The following is a 26,578-nucleotide window of genomic DNA, read 5'->3' on the forward strand; positions in this document are numbered from 1 at the left end:
AAATATGAAAACCAGAAGCTTCTAATTTTGAATAATATATGCACATATTGTCTCTCTAATTAGAATGTAAGCTTCTTGAAAGCAGGAATGATTATTATTATGACCTATTTTATTCTTAGTGTCTAGTATAATTTCTGTCACACAATAGCTTTCAGTGTCTGATAAATGAATGGTAATAAAGTAAAGATATCTATTGTTGATATTAATAATATATGAATTTGAAATAGTATTTTAAAATATCTATAATCTGACACAGGATATCTGATTAAAGAAGAAATAGAATTAAGCAGCAGGAATTTCTATATATGTTTCCTAACTAAGCTATTGGCTTTGTCATAATTAGTATTGCCATTGCTATTATTCTCTTATTGTGGAATAGTGCAGCAGTCTCTTGGCAGTTCCCTTTAAATACTTCTGGGGTCATAAGTGAAATTAAGTTTGGTTCTCATTTACCTCATACCAGCAGTTTGGTTGGTTTGCAGCTGCAGAACTGCTGGGGCCCTTTTTATTTAATTTGGCATCCCTTCCTGAGCAGTACTAAGGCCTACTTCAATGACTCCACTGGGCTTCACTATAATTCCAAGGCTGAATTGGTAAAGTTTGCTATAGAAATGCCCAGGTAGATTTTCAAAGACTAGTAAAGAGCACAATAAAAGCATTCTTACCCAAGTTAATGTCTTGACTATTAATTCCTTAATTCCCCCAATCCCTGTTAATTTAATTTTTTAAAAAATTCCTTCATGGACCTTAAAAATGATGACTGACATTGATGGTAGGGAATGACATTAGGGAATATCAGACAATGTTCAAAATTGGTGAGAATGGGGGAAAAAGAGAAGGTTGGGAATTTTTTCTTTTCTCTTCATTTTTTTCTAAAGATATTTGGCCAAGATTCTGTGTCAGATCATCTAACCTGCAAGCTAATTAAATTCACATTGTGTAAATTCTACTTTTACATCCAAAGTAGGAAACAGCTAGAACTGTTTTGCTCTTCTGTTTCACTCTCCAGTTTTTCAAGTGTTTTGATGATTATTTTCTATGCAGGAATGAGATATTTTACTTGTGATGGAGACTTAAGACAACTGAAAGATAACAATGAAATTAGAAGTTCAAGAATCTCTGGCTCTGGTGATTTTTATAAATAGAATGTTTTACAGATTTGTTTTCTCTATCTAATGTACATTTAGGAATAGTTTAAGTGTGATCTGGTAGAATTTATGATTCTCTTGTGTCCCTCAAATAGAATTCCTGGTGTTCCAACAAAGTGACTTTGTTAGAAAGAGGTGATGATTTTCCCTTTCAAATGGTGTATCCTTGGGAGGATTGTTAGGGATTTAGAACTGAAAAGAACAATAAGAGGATAGGTAATATAACCTTTCATTTTAAAAATGAAGAAACTGAGGCCCATAGAAATTAAGGGATCTTCCCAGGATCATACAAATAGGGAATAGTTCAGTTGGAATTTGAGCCTTGGCTATTTGACCCAGATCAACTCACTTTCTGCTACATGGTGCTGCCTCTGCACACACAATTTATATTGATGTGATGAATAGTTTAGCACTCTAGTCCTTTCATAATAGGCTCTCATTATAATAGAGAAAGAGCTGACCTTAAGAGTCAGGAGAAAAGCTAGGTGTGAGTAAAAGCAGATCAGTTAGTCAAGCAAAAAGTATTCAATCAACAAACATTTAAGTGCTACTTAGAACCAGGGACTGTGGTAGATACTGGACATTCAAAGATAAAAATAGTCCCTGTCTTTATGGGGCTTGTATTCTGTTTGGGGAAACAGCATTTATTTATTTGTGTTTTGGGATGTAGACAACTAGGTGGGCAATGGATAGAGCCCTTGAGTTCAGATTTGGCTTTAGTCACTTAACTAGCAGTTTGACCCTAGGTAGATCAGTTAACCTCTGTCTGCCTCAGTCACTTCATCTATAAAATGAAGATAATAATAGCATCTATTAATAAGTAGGTGCTTAGTAAGTGCTTATTTCCTATCTTCCTTATTTCCTATTTTTGGGCTTTATTAAGAGATGCAAAATACCCAGGATTAGGCAAGTGACAGTTGAGTTGTACTTTATTTAACATATTGCTAGATCATATTCAATTTCGGGGGATAATGTTTTATGAAGGACTTTGATGAACTGGATAATACCCAAACAAGAGCCAATGGAACAGAGAAGGACCTTGAGTCCATTGATCAATTGTAGAAATGTAGGAGATTTGGCCTGAAGAGGAGAGAATGTTCAAGGGCATAATTCATATCTTCAGATATCTAAAGAAATGTATTATGAAAGAAAGATTAAGACTTCTTTTATTTGGTCTTAGACTGCAGAAGCAGGAACAATGGATAGGAACATTTGCACAGAGGCAAATTTACGTTTGATATAAGGAATATTTTCCTTATAATTTGAATAAGGGATTCTTGTTCATATATGGATTAGACTATATGACTTCTGAGGTCTTCCAGTTCTGAGATCCTGTGATTCTGTGATCACAGTCTTTGAGAACTCCAAAATTCTATGATTTAAAGAATAATTTTATATAAATTTTTCAAAGAGGTTTGGGAATATTTATATTTGCTTTTTTAACCTGTTGTTGGTCAAAACCATGATTTATGTGATGTCATGTCCTTAAAGGATCAAAAACTTCAATTATAAAGCGGTTCACATGGAGGAAAATGAAATGTGCTTTATAACAGTTTTCAGGGACACACTGTAGTAAAACATAAGAACTGTCTGTACAGATTAGTTGCAGGTTTAGTAATTCTATTATTTAAGCCAATTTAATGCAGTTCACCTCATTATTAAGGCTTTTAAAAGTATTATTTCAAGTTATCAATGAATAAAGATTGTGAAGGATATAAATGATAGTTGCTCCCATTTGGAAAGCACTGAGTTGAATAGACATGGACAAGAGACTGCAAACTACTTGAAGAAGTTTCATTCCCAAACCATGCAGTTCTTCCTTTAGCTCTTCTGAGGTCCCTCATTCATTCTTATCTTATTCTTTTACTGATTTTTATTTTTTCTGATATTTATTTTTAGCCATAAATGCTAGTCATTGAGAAAGCATTGATTGTCCATCATTGAATCCCTTCCTTTAAGCCTGTGACTTTCAAAAATGGCTTATGTTCTAATGTCAATCACTGAGTTTTCACTCATTATGATTTCCCTGCTTTCTCTTGCTCTTTAGCTATTTATGCACTTTCCTTCAACCTTACTGGCTTATCTCACAATTTAATCTAGTTTCTCTTTAAAAAAAGATATTCTATATCTCTTTTACTCATTTTTAGCTCCCTGGGCATGTATTTGCCTATCAAATAATTTTCCCTTAGCATAGGCTTTAATACATTTAAATTCCAGTTTATATTATAACTGCTTCAGGTCAAATTACACAGGATTACATTCAAATTTTCACATGTTTTCCGGAGGATGATTTTTGCTATGACTTAGATAATCTGATTAAAAGGCTTAGAATCTAAGTAATGATTTGTTATTTTGTAACTGATAGAATTATTTCTCTTGTTAAAATAGGGACTACTGGTTGATCTACCTGTCCCTAAGTGTTGTTTTCTGTTATTTTAATGACTGAAATATCATCATGTTACTTATAGACATTCAATAGATTTGATAGAAATGGTGTCTTCATCTGTATTAAATTCTAGGCTCTTGGCTTAAACTTATGTTTAATAAAATGGCAAATTCAAGACTGTAAAGATATGAGTCAAATGGTGAGGATAGTTTCAGTGATAGTCAGATGGCAAACTCTTGAAAGAAACTCACTAATTTTCATTTTCATAGCTTGGAAAATGTTCATTCTAAATGTCACCAGAAATTAATGGATATATATTGTGATTTCTTTTGTTTTAATAATTGCTTAACAATCTTACTGACAACTAACAGCGTATGATTATTTTTACTTGATAAAGCCAACTTCCCTATTGCAAGAATTCCTGCAAGAAAAGATAGTAAGAAACAACCCACTTAAAATAACTTTAGACAGTATAAGATATTTGAAAGTATACCTGCCAAAATAAACTCAGGAATTATAGAAACAACATAATACTTTATACAAATAAAATTAGATTTAAATAATTGGAGGAATATTAATTGTTCTGGTTAAGTAGAGCTAATATAATGAAAATGACAATTTTACTTAAACTAATTTATATATTCAATACCATCCTGATTAAATTACCTAAATTTATTTTACTTAATTAGAGAAAATATAACAAAATTCATTTGGAAAAACAAAAAGTCAAGAAGGTAATGAAAAAACGTAAAGGAAGAAGGGTTAGCTGTACTAGATTTTAAACTATATTATAAGGCAGTAATGTTAGAATGATCTGGTACTGGCTAAGAAATAGAAAAGTAGATCAGTGGAACAGACATACAATTTACAGAAGCAAATAAATATTAGACCTTTCTCTTTGAAAAAAAGTTCTAGGAATAATATTATACAAGGATTGTGAAAAGGAGCAGCAAACATATTCTTATTCAAGAGATAGACATAGTATTATTAGAAAAGGGAGTGGAAAGAAAGTTTTTCCACCAGTTCAATAAAAGAACACAAGAACACTGTTAATCCAGGACATCATCTATACAACATAAAAAAAGGTATCTAATTTCTGGTGATTCCCATAAAATTAACCACTATCTCTAGCCTTACTTCTAAATTCCTTGTAGAAGGTTTTTTGCATACTGGTAAGATTCAAAGGTCTTCATCTAGTGGTAACTCTACTTATCCAAACTCATTTCTTGATATTTCCAATCTTACCATCTTCATTAGTCTAATACTCATATTGTTCCCTATATCTCTGCCTATATCTACCTTTATATCTTTGTGTGTTTTATTAGTAATAATGTCTATGAAGTCCTTTAAAGTGTGTGAAGTATTTTAAGAATTGCATGATTTATTTGATCTTCTCTTAGTATCTAGTATGCACAAACAGGTAATAAATGCTAATTATATAGATAAATTTCATTGAATGTTAGAGTTCAGAGTGAAAAGTACCTTAGTCATCATTCTAACTCTTTCATTTTAAAGATTCAGAAACAGTGATTATTGAGGGGTTGGAAAATGAGTCCTATGAAAGGAAGTTAAATATTTCAGCTAAGCAATTTAATAATGCCTTTTCTTCAAGACCTCTTGACTAATGAATAAAGACTGGTTATTATAGATATCTAATGAAGACCAAACAAATGAAAATGAATGTGTGTGAATGAATTAGTAATTGAAGTTTCAGTCAAGCTAAATTCTTGAACTATATATAAAAATATCAAACTAAGTTTTATTGACACATTAATGATAAAAACCAAATATCATGTTGTCAAAGGATTTTTTTCCTAATGAGTCTGTGGTTTATTGGGCAAGACTGGATGTCACAGATTTTTAAAGTGATGGGAAAGCAGCAATTATGACTATTCACAGAAAAAAATAAATCTAATAAGCCAAGAATAACAAATCAACTTACTCTACTATGAAATAACGCCATTAAAGTCATTATATTTCCTTCTTTTGAAATACTGAAAGGTTTTGCAAGTAAAATGTGTTCCATTTTTTGGTGGAAGATTTGAGTTTTTTATTTAAATAACAAGTGAGTCTCAGGAAGTCACATTTCAGCTAGCACTGTAAATAAAACTAAACTTGCTAAGTTTCCTATCTCATTTTATGACTCAAGAGACTATAAAAGCTGAGAGTATCAGTCCAGTATGACTGTCTTTTTTGCCACTGAGGAGTTGATGGAAAGGGAATGTGAAAATAGAACAGAATACACAAAATGTTTGGCATCATGGGCTCAGAAGACTCATGTCAAAGAAATTTTGGAAGATGATCAACGAATGCAGAGCCAAATGGGAAGAACAAGAACAAAAATTCACCAAGGATTCATCACCTCAACACCACTGTCCAAAAAGCTAGAGGTATTTTGTGGAACATATATTTTACTTTTCCCTCTGATCTGTACTTTTTGTCCAATACCCAAGTGTCTTAACAAGTCAGGGTTTAGTTTGGGCTTCTTTCATTCTTTCAGACTGGGAGGTGTGAGATGTCTTCTCCTCTGTCTCAGGGAGGGCTGTCAAGAGTCCCAAATCTATATACTTAAAGGTGAAAAGATAAAGAAATAAAACCTCTGTTCTGTCCTTTTTTTTATTTTACTCAATAAAGTAACTCTTGGAGTTCAATAATGAATCATCTTCAACCACAGCTAAAATACAAGATGAGAAACATCTTGGTAGGAGGAGAGACATGGCTCTACCACCACTGTCACCACTACTTTTAGACCAAGTGTCTTCTAGTAGGGGCCAGACAACATCTTCAGCTCTGTGGTAAGTGCTTCCACCCCAGCCCTACTACGCTTCTCCCCAAACTCTGCTGTTTTGGGAGAGTGTGACTGTTCATTTATTTCAAATTTCCTAACAAGTGAATCAGATCAGCCTTATAGTCAATTCAATTGACTGCAAGATAATCAATTAAGGTTTATAGGAGAGTGGGTTTTAGAGTTGGCAGAGGTCTCAGAAATGATTTAGTCCATTTTACAGATGAAAAAAATGATCCTTGGAGAGAGTAATTTCCTCAACATCACACAGGCAATAAGCAGGACCAAATCCAGAACTCTTTTTTCCATTCCATATCAACTCTTCTACCTCTTTCCAATCCTGATCTCAGGACTTCGATCAGTGTGATGACCATTTCTTGCTGACCAGAAATACATGTTGTGCATTTTAGAGATAATCATTACCCATGATATCAACTTGTTTTTGTTTTTCATTTAAATCAGAGCCAGAAAAAGTCTCAGGTATAAAAAATCACCTAGGCATTTTCAGATGAGGAAATTGAGGCACAGACACATGAAGAGAAGTTCAAGGTCATAATTAGAATTAGAAGCAAAAGTTAAGCACTTATCACTAAGAGGTATTCAGACAGTTGGATTTTTTTCCCAGCTTATGAAACAATAAACCTTTCCTTTCCTTTCCTTTGCTTTTTCCTTACCTTTCTATTCCTCTTCTTTCCTCTCTCTCTCTTCTTGTTTTCCTTCCTTCCTTCCTTCTTTCTTTCCTTCCTTCTTCTCTCCTCTCTCTCCCTTCTTGTTTTCCTTCCTTCCTTCCTTCTTTCCTTCTTCCCTTCCTTCCTTCTTTCTTCCCCCTCTCTTAACTTTTTGGCTACAGCTATAAAAGGAGCAGTGAATAGAGACCTGGCTTCAAAGGCAGAAAGATCTGAGATATATTTCCTGCACAATCCTGAGAAGTTACTTAACTTTTCAATATTCTAGGCCAGAAGTGTCAAACTCAGATAGAAACAGAGCCATTAACTGCACATACAGATCCTTATGGAATACATTTTTGTTGTCTTTGTGGCTGTTATTTAGTCATTTAAGTCTTTGTGACTCCATATGGGGTTTTCTTAGCAAAGAAACAAAACAGGATAAAGTGACTTACCCAGGGTCACACAACTAGTAAGTATCTGAGGCCAAATTTGAACTCAGATCTTCCTGACTCCAGACCCAGTGCTCTATCCATTGAGCCACCTAGCTGCCCCACATTTTCTACATTCATTCATTTATTTATTTCATTAAATATTTATCAATTACATTTTAATCTGCTTCCCATTTGGGATTGTTGTTGTAGATAGCCAGCCATAGGGTCCTTTTGCTGTTGGCCTGTGTAGGTGAAGGGATATTCCTCATCTGGGATCTCTCTATGTGGATGAAATCACAAGCTGAGTCTTTATCCTTATGGGACTCCTCCTGCTAATAAAGGCTATTCAAAGTTATAACTTCAAGGCTGAGATTAGTGGTCAAATCTGTTCTCAGACACTGGTTGTTTGGGCCAGGGCAAGTCACTTAATTCTATTTGTCTCAGTTTCCTCAACTGTAAAATGAGCTGGCAACCATTCCAGTATCTATGCGAAGAAAACTCCAAATGGGGTCATAATGGGTCAGATACAACTGAAAAATAACTGAACACACACAGAAAGACACACACACACACACATACACACACCAGAGGAAAGAAGAGAAAGAAAAAAGAATAAATTTACAAATAATTTAAGAGTCCCATCATGTGTGAGATATCATGTTTTGGTGTTGTAGGGAATGGGAAGTAGCTAAAAAATTCCTTACTTCTAGGATTTTAGAGTCTATTTGGGAGAAGAAAAGTTAAATAGAAATAGAAAAAAGACTTAAAGATCACTTAGTCCAGCTCCTCCTGATCCTGCTCATGATTATGATCACTCAATAACAACCAAAGGCAACATAACCAGGCATGTCACCAGAAAGTACATGATTAATTGCCATTAAATGATCTGAACTGGGATGGCCAATCCTCAGGGCATAGGGGCCTCAGGGCCACTCTCCAAGATATATCACTGAAATTCTGTTTCTCTGAAAATGTAATCTGATTAACAAATCCTTGTGAAAAGGAAACAAGACCTAGATTGCAGCAGTGCCATTAGACAGTGCAATAAAGTTAAACAGCTTGAGCCTCCTAGGATAGCCCATAAGGGCTTAGAGTTCAGAAAAGGGAAAAAATAAAGAGGGACTTCTTTGTCTGGAAAGTCTTTAGGAACTGAACCAGGCATATGAAATTTAAGTACGGAGGAAAATTAAGAACCAAACTAATCTGGAGAAAGTTGGAAATTTCTCACTAGTAGAGAGATTGCTCTAATTTGTCTTTCTCAAGCTGAGTGATTTTTTCATTGTCTCCATGTCAACATCTACTTATGCATGGTCTCAAAAAGTAATATATTATTATTGACTCTATTGTTCTGGGTGTGGCATTAAAAATTTGTTCTCTGAGAGGGATCATTGACTTGTTTTTTTTAATAGGCAGTAGGAAGAATGATTTTAAAAGGCTACTGTGCATTCCATTTCAATCTTGGGTAATGATTACATATCATAAATAGGATATGGCATTTCAAAATGTCCTTAAAGCTTTCTTTTGTTCATCTAATTTAATTTACCACACATAGGCTCCTAGAAAAGGAGGTTCCTAGTTGCTGACTCTGCATTTTCTGAAAATGCAGAAAAATTTACACTTCTCCTTTAAACATGTCTCAAAGAAATTCCAGCTGGTAGTCTGCTGCTGGCTCCCCCAAATTCTACCTCTGTCAAAATTCTGCCATGGCAGGTGTGAGAAAGAATAGATGAAGAACTTCGATGAATACCACATCTGTTTTTTGAAAAGGGGAACAGAAGCAGCACAGAAGGAAGTAAAAGAGATAATTGCTGGCTTGAACTACAATACATTTTACTTGTGGGCAAGGGGCCAGCTTACACCAGGCAGAATATGCAGGCCTATCTTATTGGAATTCAGGGGTGGGCCTCCATTCTTGTCCGGAGACAGCTGTAAACCAGCCGCCCATAGCATCGCAATCAGGCACTGAGTTTTGTCAAGGAATGCTGATATGTACAGAAGCAGCTTTGCCTGCTTCAACTGCACCCCTGCCTAGCAAAATGACAGTCAATCTCTGATTCCAGATGACAAGAACTGGATAAAAACTTAAAACAAATGGTGACCTTTCAAAAGATTAATTTGTTTACCAACAAAAATGTTCCCTCTTTGTCATCTGAGATGGGGGTGACCTTCACATTCCCATATCTGGGCTGAAAGGATGCTGACTATAGTCATCTGTTAACTTAACTCTGTTCTCAGCAATTATTCCCTTTTTTATTTTTAGTGACAAGAAGGCTTTATTAATTCACTGTTCTTGTTATGGTTTATAAATGCAACAAGCTCATTCTGAATTACTGCAGTGTAACATCAATTTGTTTAAATCTAATTCTGCTACCGTTGCCAAATTATGTTGTGACTGTAATTGTGGCCATATGCATAGGCTTAAAACACAATCATGTTTTGAAACGCCCCCATTCCTTCCCCATCCCCTCTCCCCACTGTCCCCACTCTCTTACTTCTGGTGCTGCTTCTAATCATTTGAAATTAACACAACCGCCTGCTTTATGTGACTTGATCATTTTGGAAATGAATGTGCTCTCCCTGATGGAGTGAGAGATTAGGAGATACCCCCCCAAGTGAACCAGTAAAGAATGAAGCCATGATTTGTAGGGTATAGTTGCCACCCAACTAAGTTAGTGAAAAACACTGCATAACATATGACTCATAAAAACTAGAAATCATAATAGTATTAAATTCAACCTCATGAATAAGTAAAAGATTCTAAGTTTACATTCCATTATATATTTATTTATTTGGAAAGTGGGACCAAAGGACTGGCATAATTCTAAAGCAACTCATATCTTGCCAAAAAGAAAAATGTTTTTATGATTCTTTTCTAGGTCATAACAGTTATAATCAGAGTTATTTGTGCTGCAATTCAAAACAATGTTTTGTTTCTGCTGCTTTGCTATGCATTCATAATCTTTCTTTTAAAATTCATGTTAACAGATACATGTTACAAGTCTTTTAAAGAACCTTTCTACTTCTGGTGATAAATCGAAGTCAAATTTTCTGCAGAGCTTTGTTACTCGTCTTATATAACATTTAACTGGAACTGTACTTGGTGGGGAAAAAATTTAAAAAGTATCACTTTTCCTTGTCCTCATACCAGCAAGCAAATTTCATCCAACACCTAGGCAAAATTACATATTTTAGAATGGTTATTTATTTATTTATTTAAAATGATAAGATTGGTTTGAGATCCTGTGCAATCCCACTTAGTCTAAGACAATATCACTTTTCACTTGACCATTAGATATGTGTGTGGGGATTCACAGATAAATTCTGAAGGCAATTTTACTTTATGGATAGAGTTAAACTGTTTGGATATGTGTATTATTCATTATCTCTTCATTTGCACAAAAATCCCTGGTAATATTAAAAGTCACATTAGATAATCCTGCACAGGAAATTAATAAACTCTCAAATGTATTTTAGGGTACTAAATAGAAATGTGCACAAACTAGATATTTATCAATTTTCTGTCAGAAATATTCAAGAAAAAAGATTATGTTTTGTAAGCCCTGCTAATTTCACTTGGAGTAGCTGAGCATATAGCCCTCTATAGCCGAATGAGATTCCACCTCTGAACATTTTAGAGTAGTTCTAAAAAGCCATTAGCCATGATGCTGGTTTTATTCTAATTAACTATATATCACAATGCTAGACAAATTGCCTCTTAGTTTGAGCAACTGCTTTCTAAAAGCATTTTTATACATGGTAACTCACAACTGTATCATTCACAGATGCCGTTTATGTTGTTTAAAACCAAATACCCGAAAATTTCTCTTTTAGTACAGAGCTTCCTGTACAATTCATCTGTTAATTGAAACACAACAAGAAAACAACCCTTTTAAAAATATATATATAATAATACTGGATGAGTGGGCAAAACTATAAAATTTTATAAAACTATGGAATCAACCATTTGGAATGAAATTATTAATCAGCTTGTTAATAAACTGGTTAATTCAGTAAAATAATGCAGTGGTGATCATGTATATATAACTGGAAGGTGCTCTCAAGTAGATTTCATGGGTCAGAGTTTATCATAGTAAATGGAATGCTTGAAACCTCCAGATCATTTTGTTTACAAATTCTATTAGTTATTATACATCAGCAATAGTGCCAATGGATAAAGTTCTCCAGAGTTTTTGTAAGTGAGACTTCCAAATATCCTCCAACTACTACACATCCGTTGTCTGAGGATCTATTCACTTTGAAAACTATAATGAAGAGCCTGCATAAACTCTAATTTACAATTGTGTATGCAAAATCAGTTTCCAAATTCCTCTATTGACTCTTGATCTAAGGTCATAAACCCAAAGCAAAAAGACCAGGGGCACTGGAATTAAAATTTCATTACTAAAATATATGAAGTTTGAATGTGATAATGTGGCAAATTCTCTGCACCCAGCTAATGAAGTAGTACTAACGACAAAGGCAGATAGACATATGGGTACAGAGACAGAGAAGAAGGAGAGAGTGGAAAAGGGGAAAAAGGGGGAAAAAAGAGGAAGGAGGTAGGGAGAATGACAGTGTTAATTATAATGGCTTCAGACTCACAGATAAAGTATTCACATTTAATTGAGTGATATTTCTACAAACTTAAAAAGTCTCTGTCTAGCTTGACTTACAAAAGTTAGATTTCTGTGACTGGCTGAGCAGAAAAAATGCATATTTATTATTGAGAATAATTCATAATAGATTTTAAAATTACAAGACAGCAAAGATTTGAAAGTCCTCAAATTGGAAATTTGCAAAAATAATCTAAGTGATAGTTTTGCTAGTAGATTTTCTCGTTGTATAGTGCTAAAATATTAATATTTTCTATTTAGAAAAAAAGGGATCAGAATAACTCAGATGTATTCTGAGTACTTGATAGAAATTAGAGAAAGAAATTTTAGAAATATCACATATGGCTAAATAATTGGCATATTTAGAAAGATTGTGGAAATTAAGTAATTTAGTAGTTATTCCAGATCTCTCCCAAAAATGGACATTTTTTTGTATGTCTCTCTATGTGCGTCAACTTCATTGGCATCTCTTTATTTTTGTTCCCAAAAATACAGTAATAGGTGAAGAAATAGTTCAGAGGGCAAGTCATTTCTAAATCATACACTATCACTGGCAGAGCCTAGAAAAAAATCTAAGATACTTGAATGTTTCCCTCTAAACAAATCTTTTACTTATATCCCCCCTTCTAATATGGTAGACATTAAAACATAAAAGATTAGTTTTCATATCTACCTGTAGTGAAATTTTAGAATTTGTATACATGTTTACACTATTATATCTCATTTTATGCAATTATTTTTACTTTATTTTTCTAGACTTAAACCCATCACTGAAATAACATACTTAAGATTTTCTGTTAATTCTCATAGTTCTTCAATTGTATCTTCTTCCCTCTGGTACTATAGTATACATCTTAAAATAATTGTGCTATTTAGAAAGGTCAGTAAATAAAATATATAAAACTAAATTATCTGCAAATAAAATTTTTTATTTAAAATTTTTGCTCAACCAATTTTAACAAACAAAATAAAATTCTCACAGTAATAATAGAGATGGGGAATGAAAAAGGAAAAGGATCCAAACCTTATTTGAAAAGAAAGCATGTTACTTTTTCCATTATCAGTAATTTACTTTTTTAATATTAAAAGAAAAAAATAATAAGAGGTCATTAAAACAACTCATTACTTACACGTCCTGGTTTTCTTTTATTAATAAATGGCAAACTGATTCCATAGCTCTGATTTACAGCAGCTCTGTGGTAGGCATGTTCAGGATCATGCAAGATTTTTAAACGCAGCTCTGTCTTTAGCTGAAACAAAGAAACAATGAAACTTTCATGTCATAATTCAAATTTCTGCAAGAATTAAGATGCTCACCAATACTAAGCATCCTCAAAGTAATGCAATATCCTTTAAAATAGTCATTTTTAATGTTATGCTTAAAGAAAATAGGGTTTTCTTGATCCTTTATTTAAACTACTTATTAGTACGCTTTCTTTACTCACAGAAACCTTTTTTCCAAACCTTCCTTTATGATTCTTTCTATATATACATAGAAATCTCACACATCATTTTTATTATCAAGAATAATGTGAGAACCATTGAGCAGGAGGAGGGGAAAGAAATCCCAGTCTGGATTTATTTTAAGCTTTCCAGGTCAAGGAGTTTGCCATTGAAGCCTATACTACAGATAGACAGGTAGAGGGCTCTCTTGGTCTGTTAATGCAGTCTCTTTCCTCTTGGGACAATTATAGGTAAAATCTAGTTTGGACTTAGAAAATTCATTCTAACAAATTCTTCGATCTTTTAAAAATCTCTGACCAAAGTCAAATGACTAGATACTTATAACAGATGCTTTTGTTTTTGAAGAAGAAATTCTTCTCTTGTCATTCAAAACTATTCAATATGATAACTTTTAGAAAACATGAAAATAGAGGGAGACTTTGTTGCGTACTAGTAAGAACCCTGGATTGAAATATAAGGTACTTGAATTTTAATCCAGCTTTGTCACTGGAAGAGTATGCAATAGAAAATAAGTCATAGCCCCACTCAGGAGCACATTTTTAAGATGGGTTCATTGGACTGGGTGGTTTCTAAAGTTCTTCACAATTCTGTAGTTCCAGATTCTAGATTTAACTGAATAGAATCTGAAGTGTCACTACTGTTTCCAGAAGGCATCGTATGGGTTTAAACCACCAAATCAATTGTTTGAAATCTTGAAATCTGGATAGGAGTAGGATCTAGGAGTAGAAAGAAATTCTAACAACTGATGATTGCTTTTGGCTATATGGCTGATATGAGTTGATTATTGAAGGAGATTTAAAAAAAACTCCAACTTGCAAATAATTTCCATGATAAATAAATGTCCTACATCTACACAGGTAAAGAGAAAGGAAAGGGTGATCAATTATCTGAAGAACTCATGCTATATAGACAAGCAATCTAGGTAACATGTGCTTCAGATCCTCTTCCTTTTTGTCTTTCATTTTCAATAGTAATTTGTTTTTGTCGGCTTTCCAAATAATTGTCTCAAGTTTTCATTTTACTCTGCTTTTGTAGCAACCTAAGATTTCAGATGAACAACATCTCATTTCCTTTGCTCGAGGCACATATACCAATAACACACAATCCTAATGTCTTTGCTTCTTTATGTTGTCAGACACACAGCATTATTTCACAGCATTTACATGGAAGTTGAGTGTCTTTTTATTGAAATTAATACCTCAGCATAATTTTTCCTTCTTAATTACACTTTTAAAATAATTTCCACACTATCAAGAATTGAGAAATTGCGAATATATATTATATTGATTGAATGTGGTTACTGTAATTAGGATGCTTTTAAAATGTGGATTCTGGATACAATTGATGGTAATAGCTTCATCTATCATGTCTAAGCTTTGTTAGAAACTTTTTAATTCCAGGATCATTGGCTCAATGGACTGTATCAGTTTTCTTAGCTTTGCCATGCTCCATCAGCTTAGTGTGGCTACAGAACTGTCGTAGCAAGAAAATGATCAAATACATAATCATTATCAAAACTGGAATTAAACCAGTTGTTTTCTGTTTCCCTTTTACAGCTACACAACATTGGCTACTGCTGTTCCTCAAATGAAAATCAATGTACAACAGGAAAACTAAACAGAAATGAAATGCTATAATGCCAACTTGTTAACTGTGAGTTTTAAAAACAATCCTTTTAGAAATTAATATCTGAATATTCACTTTTTTGACAACAAAATTATGTGCAGGAAAAGAATGCCTTATTCTTTTGGCACTTTGATTTAACTTCTCTGAAGGAAAACATCAGGTTAAAAATTAAAAGGAATCTTAAATTAAAAAAATAAGTATCAGTTAATTTGATTGAAATTCACTAAAAAAGGATTTGAACCCCACATTTCCTCTTCACATATGGAAAAATATTCTAAGCTTATGTTGAATTAACAGGCTCCAAAATAAGGCTTTAGCAACAATGAGAAAAACAAAAAATTCTTCATTAAATAAAAACATGTTTTGAAGAAGTATACACACAAATTACACACACAGTGTATGTATGTGTGTATATATATGTGTGTGTATATGTGTCAAATATACAAAATATATTTGAAGAAAATAAACAGTAAGATAAATCCTAGGAATCATTTTGGGGTGTGGTGGTGTAGAAATTTCAGATTGATCAACAAAAGATAGCTATTTATTCCATCTATTATAAGTCACTAAACAATCTAAACTTGATATTCTCTCCTTTTGATAGTAATTACAAGCAGATATATCAAATGTGACTCTCATTTAGACTTTGGTTTGTAAGAACAAAAGTTATTATCAAAGCCAATTACTGTTTTACCTACATGGCTGCACAGAAGCGGAGAGTTCAATTTTCATCTCATCAGTGATTTTGTGGTATTTATTTTATTACTATACTATGCAGCTATATAAGAAACGAATAGTGTATGCTATTAAACAAGGGTTTCAGTGTAAGATAGGTTTCTTTGAGAAGAAATTCTGAATTAAAAACACTAGGCAGCTTCTAATACCAACTCCCCAGACATAAGTAGGCTATAAAATGATACATATCTGAACATCAGATTCCACATAGAGTAATCAAAATGGAAAAGCTCCCAAAGTTGAGAAAGACCACTTACCAACTTGCAGCATAATCAGCAGAATGTTGCTCTCAATAGCATTTGTTTCAAGTAAGGCTTTTCGAGTGGGTATTGCTTAATGTGGTATTATCACAAGTTAATGTTATTTGCTGTTTAATTTTATAATTAGAGGAAAAAGCAATCTAAACATATTCACTCAAAGTAAAATAACCCCAGCCACTCGATTAGATCTAAATTGCAGTATAGTCACAAAAACTTGGAATTTAGAGTCAATGAGACCTGAGTTCAAGTCCCAGCTAAACTACTCCCCTAACTGTTTATGCTGGACAAATTGAGAAGTTTACAGAGCTAAGTTATGACTACAGCTTATTAGCTCTGTGCCCTTATGCAAGTCCCATTTGCTGAAAATCAGAATGAGAAGGGACTTCAGAGATCACCTAATACAATTCAAAAGTTATGTAGTCACTCTTCTGTAAAATGAGATTGAATGACATTTAGTGGAGAAGACCAACTAGACCAGAGCAAGAAGGTCTGTACTGAAGGCACTATAATCTTGGAAATGTCAAAGATTGTTTCACAAGCTATCTCAAAGAAGACAAAATCCAGAAGAATGAAATAAAAAATGGATAATAAGATGGCAGTCAGTAACTACGAATTGTGGCCTTACTTTTCCATCCTTATTAAATTTTTAAGAGAATGAGCTACATATACACTGAGGATATTTCTGAGGATAAGAAGAGAACCTGAATGAATCTCTCTACTATGGATCACATCTTTACAAGTACAGTATTAACTGGAAGATATAGAGAATTCTATATCTTATGTTTATGCCCTTATGCTTACTTATTTTAGAGCCTAGTTAGGTTCACTAATGTTAACTGGTTGCTTCACTCTCAAAATTATTTGAAAGCAATGGAGTCCAAAAAAATGCTACCTACTCTCTTCTCCTCAATCACTGAAGCTCATGGCAATGAATAGTGTGCTGAGAGAATTACATTTTTTAAAAGTATTTATTGCATATTAAGCATAAAGGATATATTTGTTCATCAAATAACAAAAAACCATATTTTTTCTTTAAAAATTAACAACTAAATTTTAATTTATGAGGTATGAAATATAAAAAATATTTTTGAGATATTAAGGTGTGCCTGGGAACACCCAGAACTTTCAGTATATATACCTAACACCCTGTCTTGGATATCTTAATTCTTTTCATATTCAAATTTCTCTAGTCTGTCAATCCATTTAAAAAGTCTCTGGCCACAATTATTCTGTAAAGATTTTGCAGCAGTGTTAAAACTCTGCCCATGAAAGGCCGAGTGATTCATCCAGACAGCTGAGTAGTGGGCTGCTGCCCATTGCTAACTGAAGGGTTGGGGCTGGGGTACATACCTTAAGCTAGCATTTTCATATTGTCTGTGTTGAACAACTACATGACAGCTTTTGCACCAATATTCAGTGCCATACTTCCTTGATTTATGGATGTTTGGGCCTCTTCTAAATAAAAATTAGAATTAAAAAGTATTCTGGAACTTGACTGTGCAAGTGGTTTGTTTCAGCTCTAATGAGGGTATTGTTCTCTCCAAAATATACAGCCATATATATCTATCAACTTGTTGATTACACAAAAGCTTTTTAATTTGGTAGAGCAAATTGTAACCTTAAAGGAATCTCTCATAAGGGTATTAAGATCATGTAAGATTCCCTGATTAATGTATATATAGAATATATATTTTAGAATATAGAGATAACTCTTTTCAAAGAGTCTGCTTATTGACATCAATCAAGGCATAATACAAAAAAACCGTATGTGAAGTGAAGACATCCACTACTATCATGGAGGTAAATATGTCATGTGTACAGTTCAAATACAAAAAGGATTCCTTACAGATGGTGAGGCACTGATGTTCCTAGATGATATTATATTAATTGCAATGAAACCCAGATTATTCTAGAAACTGTCCTAAGAATTCATACAGAAAAAAAACTAAATGGAAGAAAAATGCTTAATATCAAGGCTGTGATAATGAAGTTGGAAAACTAGTTCATTGAGAATGTAGATTAGCATATTAATATGCACATATATGTATTTATGTATATTCGCAAACATATATAAATATATACATACATATATGAGTTTGTATATTTCATTCCTAAACCATCTCCTCAGAAGCCATTATGATACTTGAACCAGAAACCAAGCCCTGAAGTATTTAATCCTTTTATCCCTGCAACTCCCTGGGGCTCCATGTAAAGAATGTTATTTTGGAAATGAAGGGTGTTTGATTGGTAAAATGGTGCCTGAGTAAATAGTGAGTGAAGGTTACCAAATGGCTACCTCAGTCCTGCATTGGTAACCACAAAATGTAAAAAACAAAACAAAACAAGGAAGGCCTCTTTTCATGTTAGGTAGACTTTGTGGAATATATATATATATATATATATATATGGAAAAAGGAAAAACATGGACAGGAATTAAACAGTGAGAACTGAATAGACTGAGAACTGACTTAATGGAAGGAATACCTACATTAAAAAGATTAAATATAATGAAATATTTACATGTAAGTATAATAGGTAAGGCTGAGGTAGGAAAGGGCTACATTTCCCAGAGCTTGAGTTCTGTGTATCAATGATTTTATAAGAGAAGAAAAAAATTATTTTTCCAGAAGGTCAAAAGACCTTCTAATCAATAGAACTATTGCTTATAGAGAAAGAACTTCTGTGGAGAAGGGATACTATGTAATAGCCACTGGGCTGAGACTATAAAGGTAAAAACAAAGAGGTAAGTTATCTCATTTCCTTATTTATAAAATGAGAGGGATGAATTAGATGATCTCTAAGATTCCTCCAGATGGAATTCTGTTAAACTGTGATTCCTCAATGATTACATAGTCTATCTATATGTACATAGAAAAGTAAATAAAACTATATACTGAGTAATTGGAGAGGTGATGAATAACAAGCAGTGGGTTAAACAAAGAATAATATAGAAAATTGTACTTGAGCTAAGACTTTCAGGAAATATGGGATTCCAAGAGGAAGAAGTAAAGGGGGGATACTCTAGGCATGGGGGACAGCCTTAAAAAATGGCATGGAGGTGGAAATGGAATATTCACCTCACTAGGCCTCATTTGCAATCTACTTATTATGACGAACAAATGCTCAATTTGACAGTTATCTGTTTCAAACTGTGAGGTAGTTCATATTATGGACAATAATAGTGACAACTGACACCTAAAATACTTTTAATGTAAGGTTCCAGTTGGCTTTCTGGAGGTCTCTGGACCAGCCTTCATTTCATCAGAGTAATCATCATGAAGAATAGCCAGAGATAAAGTCCAAAAATCTTTATTGTCTCCTTCACAGTCTGTCTCCTTGCCTGGGGCCAGGCTAGCTTTCTTGAGGTCCTCTGGAATGTGTCTTGGTTTCTGTGGGGGAGGCAGGAGGACCATCACCACAGTCTCTGTCTTGAAGTCAGTCTCAGTCTGAGAGCTTGTGCTCCAGCTTCTAGCCACCATAAAGATGGAAGATGGATGAAATGAATGTCTCTCCTTGGCTCTGAGAGCTTGAGCTCCAGCCTCCAGTCTTCTGTCTTCTCCTTCTCTGAGTCTGTCTCTGGGTGAGTTTGTCCCAGTTTATATGCAGTATACTGAGTATAAACCAATCATCATATCACTAGGGAACCATTACTTGTTGTAAGATTAAATCAGTCATACTGAACTAGAGAACTATTAATCACCATGCTAAACTAGATAATCATTATCTTATCAATTCCACTTAGTTAACACCTTGTTTAAATCAATCAGAGTTTCAGCCTTCTATACTTTAAAATTTATAAAACTCTTTATATGAACAAAGCATGATGCAGATTATTCCCCCTTACTTGGGGGAACTTTAATAGCTCCCAATTTCTCCTAGGATAAAATATAAACTACTTTGATAGTTAAAGCTCCTTCCAGATGCATCCTAACCTATTTTTTCCACACTCATCTCACATTACTCCTACTGGAAAACTCTATATTTCGAAGTAAGTACAATTGATATTATCCTCTGCCCAGAGAAATTTGGACCTGAGGCTTCTCTCATAGCTTTAAATGAGAGAGGTCTTCATTGTATCCTTCAATGAATCCTTGAATAGAAAACTTAATTTCTTTGAAATCCAGTTTTCACATCTATAAAATGGGATAAGATCTATGATTCTGTGGATAATTAAGAAAGGAAAAAAAGTCCATGAAAAGTGTTTTGCAAACTTTAAAGCATTCCATGTGTCAGCTCTTTTACTATTATTATTTATAATGCCAACTATCTTACAACTCAAAACAGTTAACGTAATTGAATTGATCATTTAATCCTCATAACAGGTAGCTTGTGAATGAAACCCAGTGAGAAAAAAATGACTTGTCCTAAAAGATCACAGAAGGAAGAGGCAGAATCAGGGTCTGAATTTAGGCCTTCTAAATCTGAGGTTCTTTCCACTTGGTCAGCCTTTGTCTTTCATATTAACACATTTGTAGGAAGGAGATTGCAAGCTTAAAACCAAATGAGAATATACACATTTAAAACAATTATGTGAAAATATAATGGGTGTTAATTAGATTCAGAGTTGTCTACAAAATCCTGAAGAGCTAGTCAATATTCCTGTTCTATATGATGAGCTGTCATTAGCAATTGCATAAAAAATTAAAGAGAAAATAGAAAAATGGCAGGGGGTGGGAGGAGGAATGAGGTGTCCTTGTTTCTTTTTTTCTTTTTAAAATATGTTTACAAATATATTTTTGAGTACAGTGGATCAAAAAAATTAATTGTATATTTTGTTTCTAATTTAGCAAATCAAAAATGTTTATCATGCATGTTTTGTATAACGGAATTCTTAAAACAGTGGTCCATTTTTTGGGGGAAGAGAGTTTAAAGTAGCAACTGGGGCTTACCTAGTTTAAAAGACTGGAAGTGGGCAATTATAGGTGGCAATATACCAGCTGGATTTCACAACTACTTAATAATAAAAGCTTTTATGTTAGTTTGCTAGGCATGTAGAACAGCTGGCAAAACAGCACTGTTTGTCATTTACTTTATAATGGGAAATTAGGGCTATCTTTTGTGTCAATGGATATGCATTTTTAAGCAGATGTCACAGATATTAGAAATGAAAGGACAATGGGGCTCCCAGTTCCCCCCCCCCCCAGGTAAAGTCAGGATAGGAAATATTCAATACCCCTTTCTAAGTGAAGTTCACCCAAGCACATAACATCCAAAAGGATATGTAATTATCTTCAGTACATGAATCATTATTTGTTGACTTTTTCATGATCTAACTATTTTTCTGCAAATAATTGACCATAAATTGCAGAGTGAGATTTAAAAAACAATCTCTCATCAGAATCTTTTTTATAAAAAAAGTTTTACAAAGTCCTTTACATATTATCTCATTTGATGCTCTCACCAACCCTGTAAGGAAGGTGCTATTATTTATCCCCATTTTTCTGATGAGGAAACTAAGGCAAACAGGGAATAAGTGATTTATACAAAATGTCTCAGCTTTCAATTGTTTTCAATTCATATCAATTAATCACCTTCATGCACATGATTGTGGGAAATAACAGAAGTAGCAAACACTGTCCCTGTCCTCTTGGAGTTTAAATGCATAAAACATAAGAGGATTAGAGAAAAAAATTTATGATAGTATGAAAATAATTGTGTAATTGTATGCTACTTGTGTTTGGAAATCCAAAATAAGGAAAGGATTATTTAGGAGGCAGGGTTAACAAAGAGACTTCATGGACAGGTGAGTGATAGGAAATGCAGGGTTTCACTTGGGGAGATAGTCTAGGGAATTACATAGAAGTGGGAATGAGGAAGCTGTGTCTGGGGACAGTAGAGAGGTTGAACCAAGCAATATGGAAGGGCCATACTGTCAGTCATTCACTTCTTTTGAAATTGCCAGCTAAGTGGCACAGTGGATGGAATACCAGACCTAAAGTCAGGAAGACTTGTCTTCTGTCTTCAGAAATGATCTCAGTCACACTAGTTGTGTGAACCTGAGCAAGTCACTTCATTTTGCTTGCTTTAGTTCCCTCATTTCTAAAATGAACTGAAGGAGGAAATAACAAAGCACTCCAATATATTTGCTGGGAAAATTCCAAATGGGGTCACAAAGAGTTGGACAAGACTGAAAATGACTGAACAACAAACATGATTTAGAAAATTAAATATAATTTAAAAATCATTAAGTAGTGATATGCAACAAGAAATTACTTTTAAAAATCAATTTTATTATGCTTATGCACTTAGACAAGTTTACTTCTCAGATGTTGAGTATCAGAGGTTTAATTACTCTCATTTTTTACATATAATGAATTTCATAGTATATATTTTGTCTTATTCTTTTATCTCAGTATATGAGATTGGTTGTCATTAAGGAATTCAGAGGTAGTTTATACAAAAAGAGAAAAGGTTTTTTTTTTTTTTAAATTTTATCCCAACCCCACTCAGCAGAATATTTCACTGCTCATCCTGTGGATTACAGAAAAGTCCATGAAACTTTTCGGTGTATTCTTCAAGAGAAAAAATAATATGCTAAAAAGAATGATGAGAAAACTATCAGTAACAAACAACTTTTTTTGAAAAAAAAATTATTAAAATTATCTCAAATTTATTCAGCTCCTTACAACATACAGGTTTGGTATATGTGAATACATGAATATATCCATACACTCATATGGATATATGAAATTGGACATAGAATTTAATTTAAGCAGAGCGTGGAGGGTGGATAGGGTCAGAAAAGAGAATTATTCCCCCAATGTGGTTCTGGAAAATGTGTCTTTGTACCCTACAGATAGAACAGATTGTGTCTTATGTTTTGCTATATAATGGCAAGTTATGTCTTTTAATATTTAACATTTGATTATTTTAAGAGAAATGTATATATATTTTAAAGAATCAACTCAAAGTCATAGAAATACAATTTTCCTCCAAAATAAGCTACTGACAGGCAGATATAAGGCATTCCCCCTCCAATTGTTAAGATATCATATCAGCCACTGAAATGATAATTTCTTTAAACAACATCTTAAGGGGTGGAATAGTTAATATAATTTTAAAGATGGCTAAGCCTCAAAACTTTATATTATATACTGAGTGAATATGGCTAAAAATCTAGTTTTAGAGTTAAGCATGAAATTAAACTTTGTGATCTGATAAACTTTGTTGCAAATGTAGAAGAATCATTTATAAGCCTAATTCTAGGGATACTTAAAGAATGATGTCTATTTAAATTAAGTATGGGCCTAATTTCCTCTTTTTTCCACATTAATCCAGGTATTTTTTATTATCTCCTCCTTCACTCTTGTCTCATATGAAAAGTTGACTTTTCTCCTGGACAAGGCCAGTCCCTCAACATGTAGAGGTGATTCCATTTCATTGTCTTCTTTAGAATATTTCTTCCTTTATCATTCCCATTCTATCACTTATCTTCAATCTTTCTTTGTCTATTGGTTGCTTTCTTACTTTCTATAAACATGTCTCTGTATTTCTACTCCATCTTCAAAAAACCCGCACGGCCATTTCACACTATCACCCCATTATCACTTTTTCCTTTCGTTGCTAAACTCCTTGAGAAGACTATTACTTGATGTCTCCAGGAGCTTCCAAACTTCATTCAGTTGAAATTGCTCTCTCCAGTTACTAATGGTTTCTTTTTCAATTTTCATCCCTGCTGACCTCTGCAGATTTTGACACTGTAAATCACCCTCTTCTTCTTAACAAACTTTTCTATTAGTTTCTAAGACACCACTCTGTCCTGATTCCTTTACTCTGACCTACTGTTCCTTCTTATCTTCCTTGCTGGATCCAGGTCACAACTTCCAAAGGTATCATACCACCTTCTCCCTTTCTCTTCTCCCTCTATACAGTTTCAGTTGGTTATCTCATCACCTCCCACTATCACCTCTATGCTGATGATTCCCATATCTATTTATCCATATCTATCTAGAATTCTCTTCTAATTTCCAGACTCACAACTCTACCTGCCTATTGGAATCTCACCCTGGATATTCCAGTAGACATCTTAAACTCAACTTGGATGAAATTGAACTTTCTCCAAAATCCTCTCCCATTCCAAAGATTCCAAGATTACCACCAGCTTTGCACATGGGCAAGCTAGATGTCATTCTCATCTCTCCCCCCCCCCCTGTCTCTCTCTCTCCCCTCTTTCTCTCTGTCTCTCCCTTCCCCCTTCTCTCTGTCTTTCTTTCTCCCTCCCTCTCTTTCTGTCTCTTTCTACCTCATTTTTTCTCCCCTCCTCCTCCTTTCTCTCTACTTCTCTCTCACTCCTCTTTCCATTTACCCTCATTTCAATTTGTTATAAAGTCTTATTAATTTTATCTTCATAGAATCTCTTTTCCAATAAACCTTTCTTTTCTGAAATTGCCACCACTCTGGTTGCAAGTCTTCATCATTTCATGAGTCAACTATTGAAATAATCTGCCTCTTCCCATTCCAGTCCTTCCTCCATTCAGCTGTCAAATTAATCTTCCTTAAGTACAGATTTGATTATGCTAAATAACACCCACTCACCCATCTTTCAATAAACACTATCACTTCTGGGATCAAATATAAAAATCTACTATTTGGCATTTAAAACCCTTCACACTTGCTCCTTTTCTAACTTTCCATACTCCTTATATTTATCCTTTCCAAACCTCTCCCAACCAGCATTCTGCTTCAAGTGACACCATTCTCTTTGTTTTTTTCTTGAACAAGACATTCCATCTCCCAACTCTGAATTTTCATGTCTGTCCTCCATGCCTGGAATTCTCTTTTACCTTCTTTCTAACTCCTGCTTAGTTCTAGCTAAAAAAAATTTCTTATTATCCTTCATGATTGAAATTGTCAACTTAGCCTATATATATCATGTTGGTACATAATTGTTTTCATGTCTTCTTCATTGAAAGGTGAGCTACTTGAGAACAGGGATTGTCTTTTGCTTAATGTAATGCTTAGCCACAGTGGATACTTAGTAAATGTTTGTTGACTAATTATGGTAAAATCTACATTTAGTTAAATTATTTAGTAATAGTTGGAGGACCAGATTCAGTTATTAAGTAATTGAGAGAGGGCTTTAGTGGAGTGTCAAAGGGTTTTGCCTGATACTGTTCTATTCAACATTTTAATAAATTATTTAAAAACAATCACGGTATTTTTATCAAATTTGGAATGACAGATCTGGAAAGGACTCATGATGAATATAATTGGGTTCTAAAAAGTTCTTGACAGGCTGGGGAAAAAAGCCAAATCTAATAATTTAAGAATGGAGATCAATGAAAAGTTCTAGGTTTGGGGTCAAAAAGTCAACTTCAAAAATAAAGGGTAATAAAAGTGTTATTAAAGAAGCCTTGACATGAAAAGGAACTATAAATTTTAATGCACCATTAACTCAATATGAGTTAACAATATGATGTGAGAGCCCATTAAAATATTCTTAAGCTGTTACAGTAGGCCAAGCAAAGGAAGCAATATTCCCAATGTATTGTGTCCTGGTAAGATCACATCTCGAACATTGGAATCAGTTGGAATACAATGTTTTTTAAAAGAACATTGACAAGAACATTTAAAAGAACATTCCACAATAGGTGAAAATTCTAAACCAGGCCACATGAAGAATGACTGACAGAATTGGAGCTATTTAGCCTAAAGATGAAAAAAGGAAAGGGGAAGACGTGATTGCTATTATCAAGTATGTAAAAAATTTTCATGTAGAAGAAAAAAAAGTTTTTTTCTGTTCAGTTTCAGAGAGCAAAACAAAAGGATGGTAAATGTTGTTGGGAGACAAGTTTAGTTTCATTAAAGGAAAAAACCTATTAATAATCAGAGAACTGTTTCAAAAATGCAGTGGAATGCCTCAAAGCATGCTATTTCTTTTTTTAAAATAACTTTTTATTGACAAAACATATCCCTGGGTAATTTTTTTACAACATTATTCTTTGCACTCACTTCTGTTCTGTCTTTTCTCTTCCTTCCCTCCACCCCCTCCCATAGATGGCAGGCAGGCTTATACATGTTAAATATGTTATAGTATATCCTAGATACAATATATGTGTGCAGAACCGTACAGTTTTCTTGTTGCACAAGAAGAATTGGGTTCAGAAGGTAAAAATAACCTGGGAAGAAAAACAAAAATGCAAGTAGTCCAGTGTTCCTTCTCTGGGTGTAGCTGATTCTGTCCATTATTGATCAACTGGAAATGAATTGGATCTTCTCTTTGTCGAAGACATACACTTTCATCAGAATACATCCTCAACATATTTTGATGGAAGTGGATTTCTTTGACAAAGAGACCTGAGTTTCAATTGATAAACGATGGACAAAAGCAGCTACACCCAAAGAAAGAACACTGGGAAACGAATGTGAACTATCTGCATTTTTGTTTTTCTTCCCGGGTTATTTATACCTTCTGAATCCAATTCTCCCTATGCAACAAGAGAACTGTTCGGTTCTGCACACA

General features: G+C 33.8%; 1 protein-coding gene across 1 annotated transcript in view; it reads right to left on the minus strand.

Moving 5' to 3' along the window:
- The window catches only part of IQCH (IQ motif containing H), a 295,121-nt gene that overhangs the window by 208,621 nt on the left and 59,922 nt on the right, over positions 1-26,578 (minus strand). Inside the window, exon 5 of the mRNA XM_051980800.1 lies at positions 13,162-13,281. Coding sequence (XP_051836760.1) covers positions 13,162-13,281 — 120 coding nt within the window. The remainder of the gene's footprint in view (positions 1-13,161; positions 13,282-26,578) is intronic.

Source organism: Antechinus flavipes, chromosome 2 (assembly GCF_016432865.1).
Source record: "Antechinus flavipes isolate AdamAnt ecotype Samford, QLD, Australia chromosome 2, AdamAnt_v2, whole genome shotgun sequence".
Classification (NCBI taxonomy): Eukaryota; Metazoa; Chordata; class Mammalia; order Dasyuromorphia; family Dasyuridae; genus Antechinus; species Antechinus flavipes.